The 17,405-nt window shown below is 42.3% G+C and overlaps 1 protein-coding gene across 3 annotated transcripts in view; it reads right to left on the bottom strand.

Moving 5' to 3' along the window:
* Positions 1 to 5,294, bottom strand: part of ILK (integrin linked kinase) — a 53,133-nt gene extending 47,839 nt beyond the window's left edge. The window contains exons 1-2 of one of the 3 annotated variants that reach the window (XM_068115806.2): positions 5,099 to 5,294; positions 3,504 to 3,596 (exon numbers count right to left, since the gene is read on the bottom strand). In XM_068115806.2, the coding sequence (XP_067971907.1) occupies positions 3,504 to 3,592 (89 nt within the window). In that variant the 5' untranslated portion in view covers positions 3,593 to 3,596; positions 5,099 to 5,294. Of the gene's footprint in view, positions 1 to 3,503; positions 3,597 to 4,087; positions 4,738 to 5,098 lie in introns of those variants that run through there. The other 2 variants (XM_068115799.2, XM_068115815.2) reach the window with 2 other exon arrangements.
* Between the last annotated feature and the right edge of the window lie 12,111 nt (positions 5,295 to 17,405).

Genomic DNA, 17,405 nt, shown 5'->3' with positions numbered 1-17,405 from the left:
AGTAATGATTTAAGTGTTGTGATGAGTTTTGGAATGAGTATGAGTGGTTAAGGGGTTGTGTTGTATGAATGAGGGCGAAATCCACCGAGCCATGTCACTCACCTGTAACATCTGGACAGGGCCCGCAGAAATTTAGGGGTGCATTGGGATGCGTCTTGGTTTGCGTCTTGTGGTAAGGTTGCGTCTTGTGGCATCCACCTGGGGACACGGTCTGTAGATTGGGGTTGTACAAATGTTTAGAGTTTTTGGAATTTTTGAATTTTGAATTTTTGGTTAAGGTTAAGGTTTGTGGTTAAGGTAGGTTTTGCGTGTTGTTTGTTTCCTCCCTCCGCAGGAACGACGAATCAAAATGATTGTAAATATTTGATTGCATGATGGTTAAGGGGAGAAGCATGTTAAGGAGAACAGGTAAGTAGCTCCGGCTCACTTCCCACAGCCCTCCTGATTTATTTCATAGGTTAATTAAGTGTGAGACAGTAAGTGTTAAGACAGGAATGGTTGCGCCTGCAGTGGACCTAACAGGAGCTATGGTTCCGGGGGAGGGGGAGGGCTGTGTTATGAATTTGGGTAGAGTAATATATAGAGCCAGGTATATCTGAATAGGTATCATGCTTCGTCTGTGGCGATAGGGAATCTACCTTGTAATAAGTTCTATGGTTAGTCCGGTTTGTTGGGATAAGCTGTATTGGTGTCCCCGCTACGAGGGAGCAGGGCGTGCTAAATAGTGCAGGGATTATGGATAAGATTCCTTTGTTCGTCGTCCCCTCTGTCATCAAACCTGTGTCCCTTATGGCAACGCACTCATATAAACACTTAGATAGGTCCTTAGTGCGCAACAGTAATTAAATTAAAAGTAAACGACTGTGGAAGACTGTGGAAGAGGCAACGGCCAACAGTAAAAAGACTGAGGAAGACAAACAGGCAACGGTCACGTACAACACCGGCGTGGGCGTCAGACACCAGGCAGGCTGGGAACCACGCCCAGGAGGACTGTGATTGGTTGGCGCGGAAGGCGCGAACCTTGAGCGAATCAGCGCGGAAGGCGCGAGGAGGTTCGGCAGACAGCGGGAAGCTATGAGACTCTGGTTGGTAGCGCGCCAAAACTGACTTCACATGCCAAGTTACAAAAGGACTCGCTGGCGGCATTCTGGACGCTTCGCTCTGGTGGATTGAGTCGTGCTGATGGTTCGCGCTTGGTATTGTGTCGTGCTGAGACTTGGCGCTTGGTATTGAGTTGTGCTGGCCCTTTCGCAAGTCGTTGTTCATCCTTGGCTCTTGGCTCTTCGTCTTGAGAGGTCCTGGAGGTCGTGGGTTCGCCATCTTCTCGGTGCTCGGTGCTTTTGGTGCTGTGAGCGAACGGACCTCGTGGGTGGTCGACGAGGAGCCTGGAGTTGGGCGTTGGCTCGGGGCCGAGCAGAGCGTGGGCGAAGCGGACGGAGGGCTTCCTCGCGCCGGAGCTTGGAGCCGCGTTGGACGGTGGACAAGACTGCAGACAGATAAGCTCGCACCCACGAACCATTACACGACGTACAGTTATTTTTGTAATTCATTTTCCTTTGTCTTGTCTCTGAGGTGAGGTGTGCGGGATCCCGATTTAGGACATTTTATTACCGGCGCGTATTTCCCTGTCCCGCTATCCTTGTAAATAAACCCTTGTATTATTTTCCCTTTCCATTCAAAATCGTGTGTTCGTTGAGTTAATTCCCTTGCAGGATCGGAGCTGCGGTTGGATCGCTATAGGTAAGCGCTTCCGCCTCTTCCCCTTCACTTCTTCCTCCCGCGGTTTATAGCCAAATCCGAGATGGTCGTCGCCTCAATTAAAGCCGTTCAGTCATTCGCGAGCCCTGGTATTAACCGGAGGGTATTCGCATGGCAATATATATATATACTTGTACCAAGTTTGATTTATATCCCTTCAGCTGTTGTCAAGTATCACATTTTTACCTGACATGACCTCTGAATGCTGAATTCTAATCAGTTCATCTTTGCATCATAATATATACTTATACCAAGTTGGTAAAAAAATCCCATCACTGGTTCACAGGCACAGTAACAGAATTTTTACCAAACGGGACCTCCGACCTTTAACCTCTTGAACCCATAATCTAATCAGTTCATATTTGCATCGTTATACATACTTCTACCAAGTTTGACTTAGATTACTTCAGAAGTTCTTAAGTTAAAGTGGTAACGGAAACCTATCATGGACACACGGACGGATGGACAACCCAAAAACATGTCTCCAGCGACTTTGTCAACATAGGCATAAAAACAATATACAAGGGGCAGAGGGTGGGAGTATTAAGGAGTTTGCAAACAATCAGCAGCACACCACTGGTATCCCAAAACCTGACCCCATAATATTGGTAATCAAGGGTTGAATGTAGAACTTCTTGGGGCCGGGGATCCATTATCTTTCCTTTTCCATTGCTTTGCTTCCCGTTTACAGTTCCGAATCCAGTGGTGAATCCACTTTTCATCAAAGGTTGTTAGACAAGAGCAAAACTCTGCTGAATTGGCATGTAATCATGTTCGAAAAGCTTATGTTTTTAATAAACTAAACGGTGGCGATCCTAAGCGCTGACGTTTCTGTGGGTTCATCTTTTGTAGATTCCTTGATAAATCCAAATGATCGTGAACGACCACAAGAAATATCAACTTGTGCCACAATTTGACTTTCATTCAGCGATTCTGCCTCAATAATGCCGTAACCTCTGTGACCCCTTCAAGACTGATGGCAGTCGATGGTCAAACCGACCTGGAGTCATCTTCACTGGACTTGAGAGCCCAACACAAACTCAGCCACAAATGTAGTTACTACTTGGGATAATTACGGTACCATCACTGTAAATGGCCACACACACATTCATGGTTTTGCTGCAATTCCTGGACTCTGCTCGGGTTGGCCAAAAGTCATCACTTTACGAGGTGGGCTTAAAATTATCCGAAACAAGAACATAAAATAAACAAAAGGTACAACACGTCATCGGCAAATCTTTTTGGCCACCTTTCATAACGTATGTCGAAGGTTCCAAGGTATAAAGAGTTCCTCTTTTCCTTATTCGCCTTTCATCTATACACTGACCCCCAACCTACTGCCATTACAAACGTTCTCTTCTCAGCAGCAGTCTTGGCCTCCCTCCTCTGTTTTGACACAAAACTAGACCTACAATCTCCTTTTTTGGGAACTCATGTGTAAATGCTTTATCATTCCATTATAAACCAAACAGACACATTCCTGCAGCTCCCAATTTTTTTTAGGAAGCCTTAGTGAATATAATGTACAACTTGGGTGCTTTGTACAAGATCGATGCTAGGTGTACAACAACAGGCATTTTAAGGCCATTTTCCCTGCAAGAGTGGGGGTTAGCCAAGATCGATGCTAGGTGTGCAAAAAAAAAAACAGGCCGACAAGACATACTTGTGCAAATGTCTCGAAGTTTACAACTGACAAATAAATTATATATGAGATAGTAATCATGAGTTTCGTGCTGGAGACCCACCCTTGGTTCAAGTCATTCTCGGTGTTGTCCAACCAAAGGCGGACAGCCACAGCGTTACCTTCACGGCACTGAGTAAATATATCATCCATGACCCTGAGAGAGAAAGAGAGAGAAACCTAAATTCCATAAACACAATCAGATCTCAGCATACCGGTACACCAACATTTCATGGGGGGAGAAACAATGCGATTGTAAGGGAAGATGCGATATACTTGGCAAAGGGGTCTGGGTGGTTCAATCAGCAAGTAGGGTAGATCACTATTTGGTAATGTCAGATTCTAACCATGTAAAATTGTCTCCCCAAGCCAGCACAATGTCCACAAAAGGCAATGACAGCAAACAGGAAACAGAAAATGCGTCAATGTTACTTATCACTCTCACACTCTCCCAACAACTACCTCTGGGCAGACATAGCATGGCAAGGAAAAGACAACAATAACATGCAGTTGGAAAGACACACAACTTTCAAGAAGCAGAAATATATAATTTCCTGGCAGAGAATCTAGATGATCCAGCATCCGCAGATTCTTGGAGGGACAAAAGGAAGGGAAACTGTCCCTCGCTGCTTCCAAAACACCACTTGCCATGTCCAGCCATCTCGCTCGCACACGTAGGTCAAGCCCTCCTTCGTCCTTCGCAAATGCCCATCATATTTGTGACATTCAGTCCGAATGTGGAGCTTACGCACCCCCTCAAAGCACCACCCACTCCCTCCAAGTTCAAAAATATACTTCTCACCCTTCTCAGTTTCCGAATTCAGCTTTCAGTGGTGTTCGCAGCACGGAATGGGCGTACGGTACCACTCGGTGCACACGCGAGGCTCGTCCCCCCCGTCACTGGCCGCGCGCAACGAGCTCCGCCCCGCTGCCAAAACTAGGAGAGGTCGTAGGCCTCGCCTACGGGTGTAGGCCGCGCCGAGAATTCCTTCCGTTAACTCAAACGGAAAAAAAAAAAACCACAGACAAGACGAATTTTAATTTCAAGCACAATCTTGAAATGGGGAAAAGACTTTCGAGGCTCCGTGGCCGCGCAATTATTAGCTCGATTTAATAAGTGCTGCCAGAACCACGATCGGAAAGTTTGCTTAAAACGTCATAAACTCATTCGTTATTGTTGAGACATCGCGGACGCGTCCGCCGACGCCCCAACACAAGGGCTAACAGAACGCACCACCCAGGACTCGCCCCTCGAATCGCAATCGCCTTTCGAGGCACCAAAAGCGACTTCAAAGAACATTTTCAAACGACCTCCTTCAACACTTGATGATAGTTCAGATCGAGCAAACTTTTGGAAAAGTTTCATATGCTTTCAAAATAAATAAATAAAGACAATAACTTTCCATGAAGCATCGAATGATGACGTCACGAAATTCCTGTACAGTACTCCATTGAATAAATCGTACAGAACGCCGAGAAGTTAAGTACGGTATTGCCCGTTTTACCTATACCATGCTGTAAACAAGGTTTGCAGTAAATTGGTGTTTCCGTTACGTTTTTACTACCGGTATTCCAAAGCACAAATCACTGTCTGGCACTCTCGTCTCCTATCATTGTATCAAATGAAGAGGCGAAGCGTGAGAAGCAGCAATTCAGTACCTTTTCCCAATGAGCTGCGGGCGAGGTGGGGAGATGGAGCAGTGGAAGGGAGGGAGAGGCTCGAACGGAGAGGGGAGGGTGGAGGAGGCTGGATCGAGGGAGAGAGGGAGAACTAGAACCGAGCTGGAGGCAGAGCTATAGATTCACCCTGACTTTTACGTTTAGCCCACTCGCTTTAACATCACCCCGTTCCCTCCCCTTGATCTCCTGAACTTAATCATCGTTCTCTATTATTATAACAAAGCCCGATTGTATTTTATTATGGGGGGGGGGGTGGTGGGGGGGTGGGGGTGGACTGACTTTGGGTTCCAGACAATGAAACAGGCACTATAACACCCTACAAAATCTCTAACATAAGTTTTTGGCATATAAGTTGTTGATGACCTCAAAAATACTTGGTGGTTGAATTCAGTTAGCCGATATGAAAATAATATTCAGATTTCAAGTCGATCGGATAAAAATTGAGGATTTTAGAAATTTGAAAAAAGTGGTTGACCTTTGGCCTATGTTTACCTTATGACCTAGGTTGATCTCAAAAATAGTTGGTGGTTGAATTCAGTTGGCTGATATGTAAGTCCCATTCAAATTTCAAGTCAATCGGAGGAAAATTTAGGATTTTAGAAACTTTAAAAAGTGGTTGACCTTTGGCCTATGTTGACCTTTTGACCTCCAAGATATATAGGATTTTGTCGGACCACGGACCCTACAATTTCGAGAAGTTTCGTGAAGATCTGTTTAAAATTGTGACCTGTAGGCAAGAATAAGTGAGCGGACAGACAAACAAACAAGTACAGATACATTCAAAGTACACCGCCCCCATGCCAAATAATTAAATATCCAACAGCGCGGCATTGCCGGGGCGCCTCCGGCGCCCGGCAATACCGCAGTGCAGCTCGTAGAGACTGCATTGGGAGGGAGAGGTGTACAATAATTGATTGATTAATTGCATAATTAAAATCAATAAAAGATTATCACAAAATATTTTCTTAATCAATTGGCTAATAGCATAACTAAACCACTAGTGCTTCATCCGAAGATGTATCTTTTAGAAATTTAATTAAATACGTAATTAATAAAATATTAAACAATTAACTGATGAATCCATAATTAATCAATCGATTAAATGATAAATCAATAGATCAAAAATATCCTTGATAGCCACAACACTTGGTCACTGTCATGTCCAAATATTAGCTTCCTAGCTCAAAAGGTGACTGAGATATTGGCTAAATGAGAAAGAAAATAAAGAAATGATTAATAATGAAAATAAATAAATAATAATCATTAAAAAAAGAAATTATTAATCAATTCGGTCATGGAACACATAAACCACCACCATTTCATCAGAATCTGTGACTGATTTTTTTATTTTTTTTTAAGTAATTCATCGAATAATTAAATAATTAATCGATTAATTGATTAATTGATTAATCAGTAAATCAAAAATATCCTTGATAGCCACATCACTTGGTCACTGTCATGTCCAAATATTAGCTTCCGAGCTCAAAAGGTGCCTGAGATATTGGCCAAATGAGAAAGAAAATAAATAAATGATTAATAATGAAAATAAATAAATAACAATCATAAAAAATTAAATTATTAATCAATTCGGTCAGTGAACACATAAACCACCACCATTTCATCAGAATCTAACTTTAAAAAAAAAATGTAGTCATTAATCGAATAATTAAATAATTAATCGATTAATTGATTAATTGATTAATTAATAAATCAAAAATAGCCTTTGCAGCCAAATCACCTGGTCATTGGCATGTCCAAATATCAGCTTCCTAACTCAAAAGGTGCCTGAGTTAATGGTCAGAAGAGAAAGGAAATTTGATTAATTAAATAAGTACTTAATTAATCGCTAATAATTAAATAACTCCTCAATTACTTGATTAATCAAAAAACCAAAAAATAGCGTTTTTGAGAAAGGACTTGCTCACTATTGTGCCGAAATGTCAGCTTCCTCGCTCAAAGGATGGCTGAGATATATGACCTAGGTTGATATGACCTAGGCTGATATGACCTATATGACCTAGGCTGATTAATCAATTGATCCAAGAAAACAAGAAAGAAAGAAAGAAAGAAAGAAAACAAACAAACAAACAACCAGAGTGAAAACTGAGTACTCCCTTTCAGCGTGCGTCACTGCCGAGCCCCCTTCGGTGCCCGGCAAAGACGATTTGCAATGCGTGGAGATAGCATAGGAAAGGTGCGGTGTACAAAAATAGCGTTTTTGACAAAGGACTTGCTCACTTTTGTGCCAAAATTTCAGCTTCCTAGCTCAAAGGATGGCTGAGATGTCGCCCGGACAAACAAGCAAGAAAGAAAGAAAACAAACAGAGTAAAAACTGAGTACACCCTTTCAGCGTGCGTCACTGCCGAGCCCCCTTCAGTGCCCGGCAATGACGTTTTGCAGTGCCTGGAGATGGCGTAGGAAAGGAGCGGTGTACAACAAACAAACAAGAAAGAAAGAAAGAAAACAACCAGAGTGAAAACCGAGTACTCCTTTTCAGCGTGCGTCACTGCTGAGCCCCCTTCGGTGCCTGGCAATGACGTTTTGCAATGCCTGGAGATGGCATAGGAAACGAGCTGTGTACAACAACCAGAGTGAAAACTGAGTACTCCCTTTCAGCGTGCGTCATTGCCGAGCCCCCTTCGGTGCCCGGCAATGACGATATGCAGCACCTGGAGATGGCATCGGAAATGTGCGGTGGACAGCAAGTACAGATACATTCAAAGTACACCGCCCCCATGCCAAATAATTAAATATCCAACAGCGCGGCATAGCCGGGGCGCCTCCAGCGCCCGGCAATACCGCCGTGCAGCTCATGGAGACTGCATTGGGAGGGAGAGGTGTCCAATAATTGATTGATTAATTGTATAATTAAAATCAATAAAAGATTATCACAAAATATTTTCTTAATCAATTGGCTAATAGCATAAGCATAACTAAACCACGAGTGCTTCATCCGAAGATGTATCTTTTAGAAATTTAATTAAATAAGTCATTAATAAAAAATTAAATAATTAATCGATTAAATGATTAATCAATAAATCAAAAATATCCTTGATAGCCACATCACTTGGTCACTGTCATGTCCAAATATTAGCTTCCTAGCTCAAAAGGTGACTGAGATATTGGCTAAAATGAGAAAGAAAATGAATAAATGATTAATAATGAAAATAAATAAATAATAATCATTAAAAAAATAAATTATTAATCAATTCGGTCATGGAACACATAAACCACCACCATTTCATCAGAATGTGTAAGTTAGGAAAAAAAATTTTTTAGTCATTAATCGAATAATTAAATAATTAATCGATTCATTGATTAATTAATACATCAAAAATAGCCTTTGTAGCCAAATCACCTGGTCTTTGGCATGTCCAAATATCAGCTTCCTAACTCGAGGTGCCTGAGTTAATGGTCAGAAGAGAAAGGAAATTTAATTAATTAAATAAGTACTTAATTAATCGCTAATAATTAAATAACTCCTCAATTAATTGATTCATCAAAAAACCAAAAATATTATTTTTGAAAAAGGACTTGCTCACTGTTGTGCCAAAATTTCAGCTTCCTCACTCAAAGGATGGCTGAGATATCGCCCGGACAAACAAGAAAGAAAGAAAGAAAGAAAGAAAACAAACAAACAACCAGAGTGAAAACTGAGTACTCCCTTTCAGCGTGCGTTGTTGCCGAGCCCCCTTCGGTGCCCGGCAATGACGTTTTGCAATGCCTGGAGATGGCATCGGAAAGGAGCGGTGCACAACAAGTACAGATACATTCAAAGTACACTGCCCCCAATCCCCCCCATGCCAAATAATTAAATATCCTACAGCGCGGCAATACCGCAGTGCAGCTCATCGAGACTGCATTGGGAGCGAGAGGTGTACAATAATTGATTGATTAATTGTGTAATTAAAATCAATGAAAGATTATCACAAAATATTTTCTTAATCAATTGGCTAATAGCATAACTAAACCACTAGTGCTTCATCCGAAGATGTATCTTTTAGAAATATATTTAAATAAGTCATTAATAAAAAATAAAATAATTAATTGATTAATCAATAAATAATTAATCGATTAAATGATTAATAAATAAATCAAAAATATCCTTGACAGCCACATCACTTGATTACTGTCATTTCCAAATATTAGCTTCCGAGCTCAAAAGGTGCCTGAGATATTGGCCAAATGAGAAAGAAAATAAATAAATGATTAATAATGAAAATAAATACATAATAATCATTAAAAAAAAAAATTATATTAATCAATTCGGTCACAGAACACATAAACCACCACCATTTCATCAGAATCTGTAAGTTAGAAGAAATTTTTTTTTAGTCATTAAATGAATAATTAAACAATTAATCGATTAATTGATTCATTAATAAATCAAAAATAGTCTTTGCAGCCAAATCACCTGGTCATTGGCATGTCCAAATATCAGCTTCCTAACTCAAAAGGTGCCTGAGATAATGGCCAGAAGAGAAAGGAAATTAAATTTATTAAATAAGTACTTCATTAATCGCTAATAATTAAATAACTTCTCAATTAATTGATTAATCAAAAAACAAAAAACGCTGTTTTTGACAAAGTACTTGCTCACTATTGTGCCGAAATTTCAGCTTCCTAGCTCAAAGGATGGCTGAGATATCGCCCGGACAACCAAGAAAACAAGAAAGAAAGAAAGAAAACAAACAAACAAACAACCGGATAGTCAGGTTCACTATGTCAATAAATTATATTTCGTTCAAAATCATGGTAGATTAGCAAACCTATACATTTTTGGAAAGGTTATCGCATAAGGAAACTAAAAATCAATGTTTACATTTTGAGAGATACCTGTATGGCGGCCATTTTGGATTTTCAAAATGGCCACTGTAAAATACATATTTTGTTCTATTTCTGCCTCTAATTACCCTAAAACTTTTAAAAATATACTAAACCTATATTTTCAGGGACAAGGAATCCAATGAAAGTATCAAATTAGTGCTATGGGGAATGGTAAGACACGAATCAAAGGTTTTGAATTGCAAAATACTGTCTTTATATTCGCGATAAGTTGCATAATCAAATACATGTTATCATTTTGTACAGGCAGTTAATAACATCAAAATGTGTCACAATGATTCATATCACCAAACATACACAGGCAGTCAGCAAAATCATATATACACATGCAGTCAGTATAACTTCACATCTACACAGGCAGTCAATGACAAAATATACACGATTACAGAATATGCCATTTAGAGTTCGTCATCACTGTCCTGTGTGTCGTATCCGACAATATAGTCCGCATCGTTTTCACAGTCCGTTCCACACAAGCAAAGGTCGGTCAAATTGATTGGCAAATCGAATTGGTCGAATGGTCGATCGAATCGAATTCGATGAATCGAATCGATCGAATTGGTCGAATGGTCGAATGGTCGATCGAAGCGATTGGTCGAATGGTCGAATGGTCGAATTGGTCGAATGGAATTGGTCGATTGGTCGAATTGGTCGAATCGAATTGGTCGGAATTGGCAAATGTAAACATTGATTTTCAGATTTTCCATGTAATAACGTTTCCAAAAATGTATTGGTTTGCTAATCTACCAATGATTTTGAACGAAAAAACATAGTGAACCTGACTAAGTGAAAACTGAGTACTCCCTTTCAGCGTGTGTCACTGCCGAGCCCCTGCGGTGTACAATTTGCAAGTATGTTGATCTGTGTGTGTTGTACACCGCACCTTTTCTCTGCCATCTCCAGGTGCTGCATAACGTCATTGCCGGCACCGAAGGGGGCTCGGCAATGACGCACGCTGAAAGGGAGTACTCAGTTTTCACTCTGGTTGTTTTCTTGCTTTCTTGTTTGTCCGGGCGATATCTCAACCATCCTTTGAGCTAGTAAGCTGAAATTTCTGCACAATAGTGAGCAAGTACTTTGTCAAAAACGATATTTTTTGTTTTTTGATTAATCAATTAATTGATGAGTTATTTCATTATTAGCAATTAATTAAGTACTTATTTATTTCCTTTCTCTTCTGGCCATGATCTCAGGCACCTTTTGAGTTAGGAAGATGATATTTGGACATGCCAATGACAAGTGATTTGGCTTTAAAAGATATTTTTGATTTATTGATTAATCAATTAATCAATTTTTAGATTAATTATTTAATTATTCGATTAACGAATAAAAAATTTTTTTTTTAAGTTACAGATTCTGATGAAATGATGGTGGTTTATGTGTTCTATTCGCGAAATGATTAATTATTTCATTTTTTATGATTCTTATTTATTTCTTTTCATTATTAATTATTTATTTTATTTCTCATCTGGGCAATATCTCAGGCACCTTTTGAGCTCGGGAGCTAATATTTGGACATGACTGACCAAGTAATGTGACTATAAAGGATATTTTGGATTTATTGATTAATCATTTAATCGATTAATTATTTATTGATTAATCAATTAATTATTTTATTTTTTATTAATGACATTTCATAAAATTTCTAAAAGATACATCTTTGGATGAAGCACTAGTGGTTTAGTTATGCTATTAGCCAATTGATTAAGAAAATATTTTATGATAAGCTTTTATTGATTTTAATTATGCAATTAATCGATCAATTATTGTACACCTCTCCCTCCCAATGCAGCCTCTATGAGCTGCACTGCGGTATTGCCGGGCGCTGGAGGCGCCCCGGCAATGCCGCGCTGTAGGATATTTAATTATTTGGCATGGGGGCGGTGTACTTTTAATGTATCTGTACTTGTTTCTTTCTTTTTTTTGCCAAGTAACAAATGGACCCAAATGCAATACTCGGTGCTCTGGTGAGGGCAAAGAGATGCGGGAGGAATTTGCAAAGTGGCAAAAACTTTGCGACAAAATAAAGTTTCACATGGGTCATGATCCGTGATTGGTGCAGTCTGTATGTGTGTGCCTGGTGTGAGAGTATGGCTCACAGGTATCTGATTGGCACACCTTGAGCAGTGGCACACCTTGATTGGCACACATTGGCACCTTGAGCAGTCTTGTCTGGTTAAGTTACCAACCTGACATGAATCCCATCTGCTAACAAAAGTTGATGTACACGTGATTAATGAGTATGAATCAGAGTAATAATCATTCATTTAATCGATCTGAAAATGGAAAATTCAGGAGATGTTTTCATAATAGATTTAGATTGGGTGATTTTAAGAGTCAGTGTCGATTCAGATTGTGACAGGGCAGACTAACTGGCTTATTTTTGGGTGGTGGGGAATCAAGGGGGAGGAAGGGGCAGGGGTTATAGTCAACGAGCACCAGTAAAGAGAGGGGGAGACACCAACAGCAGGGTTGAAGGACAAAATATAGGGAGACTTGGCCAAATAATGGGTATGGGAATCAAGAATGAGGGGTGAAGGGAGGTTGCACGGAGTCATGGGTGGACAAGATGGATACAGAAGTAACGTATCAGGTCAGAAAAATTGGAAATTTGGAAGGAGGTCGGTTCGGGGGTGTTAGGTGGGGACACACAGGTGGGGAAAAAGACGAATGAATGAGTGGAGGTGAACAGTGATTCTGGATTTTGGGAATTTCTCCAGAAGGGGTTGGTGGTGGTCCAAGTGCACCCTGCAGAATCCTGGCAGGGGAGGAGGGGCAGAAAGCACAGAAAAAGAAGAGGGTGCAAGACCAGAAAGGAGGAGGTAGAAGACAGAGAGACCACCAAATTCACTGCCTTGAAGGTGGATATGAGTCCAGGTGTGCCAAAGAAGGAAGGACTTTTGACGACGCAGGATGTCTCGTCATCAACTAGTAATTTGGAGGCCAATGTTGAGACGCGATTTGCCCAAGAAAGATCAATGCCGATCGTGAGACCCAAGAGTTTGAGTGACTGCAGTTCCTCATGAGAATTGTTAAGAAAGTACAATGGAGGGTTTGCCATATGATATGGTCCTTTCAGAGAGATAGTGAGAGTGTGAGATTTGTCATGACTGACAGACATATTGACAGACATACAGACGTATTCCAAGTGTTTGACCAGCTTGTGATTTTGTCAAGGTTTGGATGAGGGAAGAGGTTGCTGCCTGAAGTGACCCGACTACCCGACGAACAGATGGGGGGTTTAGTCCAGTTTATTGTGTAATTTTGTTCCGTTTTTTGGAGATTTGCAAACCTCTACACCTTTTCGGAAACTACGCAGTATAACCACCCAGAAAAGCGACGTTTCAATTTTCCCAGAAGTATGTATGGCGGCCATCTTGGATTTTCAAAAAAGACCACCTTTTGGATAGAGACATTTTTCTCAATATTTCAGTTTCTAAGCTACCTGGAAGTATTGATTATAACGGCTAAACATACATTTTCAGGGAAATTAATCCAATGGTACCAAGTACAACGTTTCTCTTGACTACAGAGCAAATTATTATGTTAATATATTTTTTGTAATTGGTTAGGTGAACGGCTAAGTTTGGTATTATACTTGGGCAACATATATGAATAATTACATTTAAATGGTCTTAAAGGAAAGACTATCCGATGCAATATGATTATACAAAATTGTTGCAGTGAAACAATCATAATCATCATGCTCGTCAATCAATGTAGTGTCCCGAGCATCTTCATCATTCTGGCACTCTGTGATGCACAGCCAGACATCTGTACATGTTAAAGTCCTTTGATCTGCAAGAGCATCTGGAAGAGGAACAATCAATCTCCTCTGCACTGGCATCTGCCCATCTCGATGATGGGCTTGGGGGCTGGGAGGACCTCCGTTGTCATTGGCTTCACTTTTCTATGTTGAAGGCTCCAAGCACTGACTATATAGTCCTCATCGAGGCAAGGTCTTAAATAAAATAACTGCATTGATAAATGTGAGGAAAGAGAAATAAAAGAGAGAATGTAAAGGTGAGGAGTGAAAATGAGTATGAAAAGTGTGTGATGTTTGTTTGCAAGAAAGAGAGATTAAAGCTAGCCCGGTAGCTGTAGTTTGAGTGAGACAGAAAAGAAGACCAGCAATCCAGACATGGAGAGTGCTTGGTCGCCGACAACCCGACCATGCGGCAGGTAGCACTGGATTACATGTTACCAGTGGCAGTCAAGAAAGAAATCAAAGAGACTTGCTCATCGGTGTCCTTGTGGAAGCCATTCTGAAGTGGATCCAGGATCGCTTGCTGAGCGATGCTTGCCTGACCCCATATTCTGGCCTGGATATGTGCTCTCAGGATGTGCTGCTTAAGAGCACCAAGGCTAAGAAGAAGTTTGTTACTTTCAGCCATGTCCTTGCAGAAAAGATGCCATCGCAGTGCAGCAATGCTCTCAATGTGGATGTGTTTTGGTGAGTTTGCAGCACACACGAATGCAGCTAATGTGGATGACATCTCTTCAGTCACTTCAGTGGCCTCTGTTTGGCTTCCAAACCAATTGACTGCAGAGCCTTGAGGACATCACCTGCTTTCAGGAAGACCTGCAGCCAGGTTGTCTTGCCTATTTGAGAGAAGCTGCCAGTGGTGTCTGCCCCTGTGAATGCATGGAAGGTAGGTAAAGCCTTTGCTCTTTCTGCATTTAAAACTCTCCTTATTGGCTGTAATTGACCAAGTCCAGAAGCCATCAAAATATGTGTTTCATAGCAGGAGGTCATTGTTTGCTACAACCATCACCATTACATCAGTATCTGGAAAGAATAATACCAACTGTACAGATTGGCCACAAAGTCCCCATACATAATAGTGTGTCCTCTGTTACTTATTTGTTTTATTTGTTTTCTAGGTACAGCTTCAGCATGACGGACACCAGTCAGTACACGCTAGAAGAGAGACTGATTACTTGGGTTTGTGTTCAAGACCACACGTGAGAAGGAGCAAGTGGGAGAAGCACGACACGATGCAAGCATGGGAGAAGAAGGCTTTTTCAACAGGGAGTGTCCTTGATTTGACTTGATTTAGAGAAAGGCTCTTCTGCAGTGATTTCCCGCCATTAAATCAAGATGAAGCGTATTTTTTCCGGATGAGTGTGCTATTTACCTCAGCAATCGATCCAGGAATGTTTCTTTTTGGTGCAAAGAAAATCCTCATTTTTATGAGGAAACTGAACAGCATCCTCCTCATGTCATGATATGGGCACCAATTTCAGAAGATCACATGATAGTCCCATATTCTTTCGACACAAGTGTCAATCACACTGCTTATTTGAACATGCTTCAGATGTGGTTTGTTCCACAACTGCATGAGAGAGAGGTCTCGAAGCAACAGCTATCCTGCAACAAGATGCTGCACCAGCACATTATGCTCTTGCAGTTAGAGAATATCTTGACAACACATTCAGTGGACGATGGATTGGACGTGGAGATAGTGTGGCCTCCTCAAAGTCGGGACTTAACATGTGACAACTCACTTTGGGGCATTGTGAAAGAGGAAATTTCTCATCTCCACCTGACAACAGTTGAAGACCTCAAAAACACCTGTCAGGGGCTGCTTTTATGACCTCCAACCCTCAACATGGAATAAGATGTCCAGAAGAACATGGAGAAAAATTCAAATTTGTGCGGAAAATAGAAGGTAGCATTCAGATAAATTCTAACTACGTGCATAGGGTCTTTGTGGCCACTCTTTATATCAGGTAGGTTTCGATGTGATGCCAGTACTGCCTGTTGGATTAGCAGTGTCAGCTTCTTCTTGGTTGTTTTCCTCAAAGAACAGTTCCCTCTTGCTCCTAGTCTGTTCTGCAGCAGACGTGATGATCAACTTGTTGATGTTGATCAAGTCCTTGTTGTATTCTATTGTTATTGCTGCAAGCTACTTGGTGAGATCAGCCTTTATTTTGTCATGGGAAAGAAAGCGGCTCATGGGGATGTGTTTGATGTTTATGTCATCTTTGATTTGATACTAGACTGGGTTTTTTCATCATCTCCTTTTCTCCCTTATGGAACTCTTCAGAGAATCAAGGTTTCACAGATGCATGCAGTGGCGAGGATGTCGCAGATATAGGTGGTGGTGAGGGTGTAGCGTGTGTTGGCAGTTACGATGATGTAGTGGGTGCAGACGGTGCTGAGGGATGCAGTGGATTCAGGTGGGGACAAGGGGGATATCGGGTGCAGGCAGTGGTGATATGTAGATGGTACAGGCGAGAGGTTTGCTGGTGAAGGTGGTGACAAGGGGGTCACGGGTGCAGGCGGTAGAGAGGGGTTATGGGTGCCAGTTGGAGAGAGTACGTCACGGTGCTGGTAGTGGGGAGATTTGCTGGTGCCGGTAGTGGGGAAAGTTGCTGGTGCCGGTAGTGGGGAGATTTGCTGGTGCCGGTAGTGGGGAAAGTTGCTGGTGCCAGTAGTGGGGAAAGGGATGCAGGCACAGGCAATGGCGTAGAGGATGCAGGCAATTGCATGGGGTTAGATGGTGCAAATGGTGATGTAGGGGTAGCGAGTGGAAATGGTGGCAAGTGGTAGAGGGTGCAGGCATTCTGGAGAGGCTCACGGGTGCCAGAGATGGGGAGGAAGTCGTAGGTGGAGGAGGTGACAAGGGGGTAATGGGTGCAGGCAGTGGCGAGTGTGTCACGGCTCCTGGCAGGGCTAGCGAGGAGGAAGTGGGTTCTGGCTGTGGTCATAGGGTGGTGGGTGCAGGCAGTGGCCTGGGGGTCATGGATGTATGAGGTGGAGAGGGGGTAAATGGTGCAGGTGGTGTCGAGGTGGAAGGGGGTCGTAGGTCACAGTGGTGGCTAGGCGATCACAGGCCACAGTAGTCACTAGGCAACCATGGGTGCTGGCTGTGGCAAGGGGGGTAGTGGGACCCGGTGGTGGCTAGGTGGTTACAGGTGCTGGCTGTGGCGATGGGGGTATTGCAAGCAGGCAGCAATGAGGGAGTTGCAGGTACAGGCAGTGGAATGGTGTAGCGGGTACAGGCGGTAGTGAGGGGTCGTAGATTCCAGCGGTGGTGAGTGGGTCGTGGGTGCAGGCAGTGGCGAGAGGGTTGTTGGTGTGGATAGTTGGGAGAGGTGACAGGAGCAGGCAGTGGAGAGGGTGTCACAGATGCAGGTGGTGACGAGGGTTTTGTTGACGCAGGAGGTGGCGAGGGTTATTGTGTGCAGGCGGTGCAGGTGATATCTAGAGGGTGCAGGCAGTAGTGAGGGGTTGTGGGTGAAGGTGATGACCCGTGTCGTCACAGGTGCAGGGGGTAGCGAGGAGGTTGTGGGTACCAGCTGGAGAGAGTGCGTCGCGGGTGCCGGTAGTGTGGGGTGGGAGTTCGCTGATGCAGGTGATGACGAGGGTGTAGACTCTGTATAGTAGAGGATGTAAATTTTTCTGAAACAATGTTTGCACTTTGTCATTATGGG

This window comes from Myxine glutinosa, chromosome 1 (genome assembly GCF_964187855.1).
Source record: "Myxine glutinosa chromosome 1, kmMyxGlut1.1, whole genome shotgun sequence".
In the NCBI taxonomy this organism is placed as follows: domain Eukaryota; kingdom Metazoa; phylum Chordata; class Myxini; order Myxiniformes; family Myxinidae; genus Myxine; species Myxine glutinosa.
This window is presented reverse-complemented; position numbering and strand designations above follow the sequence as displayed.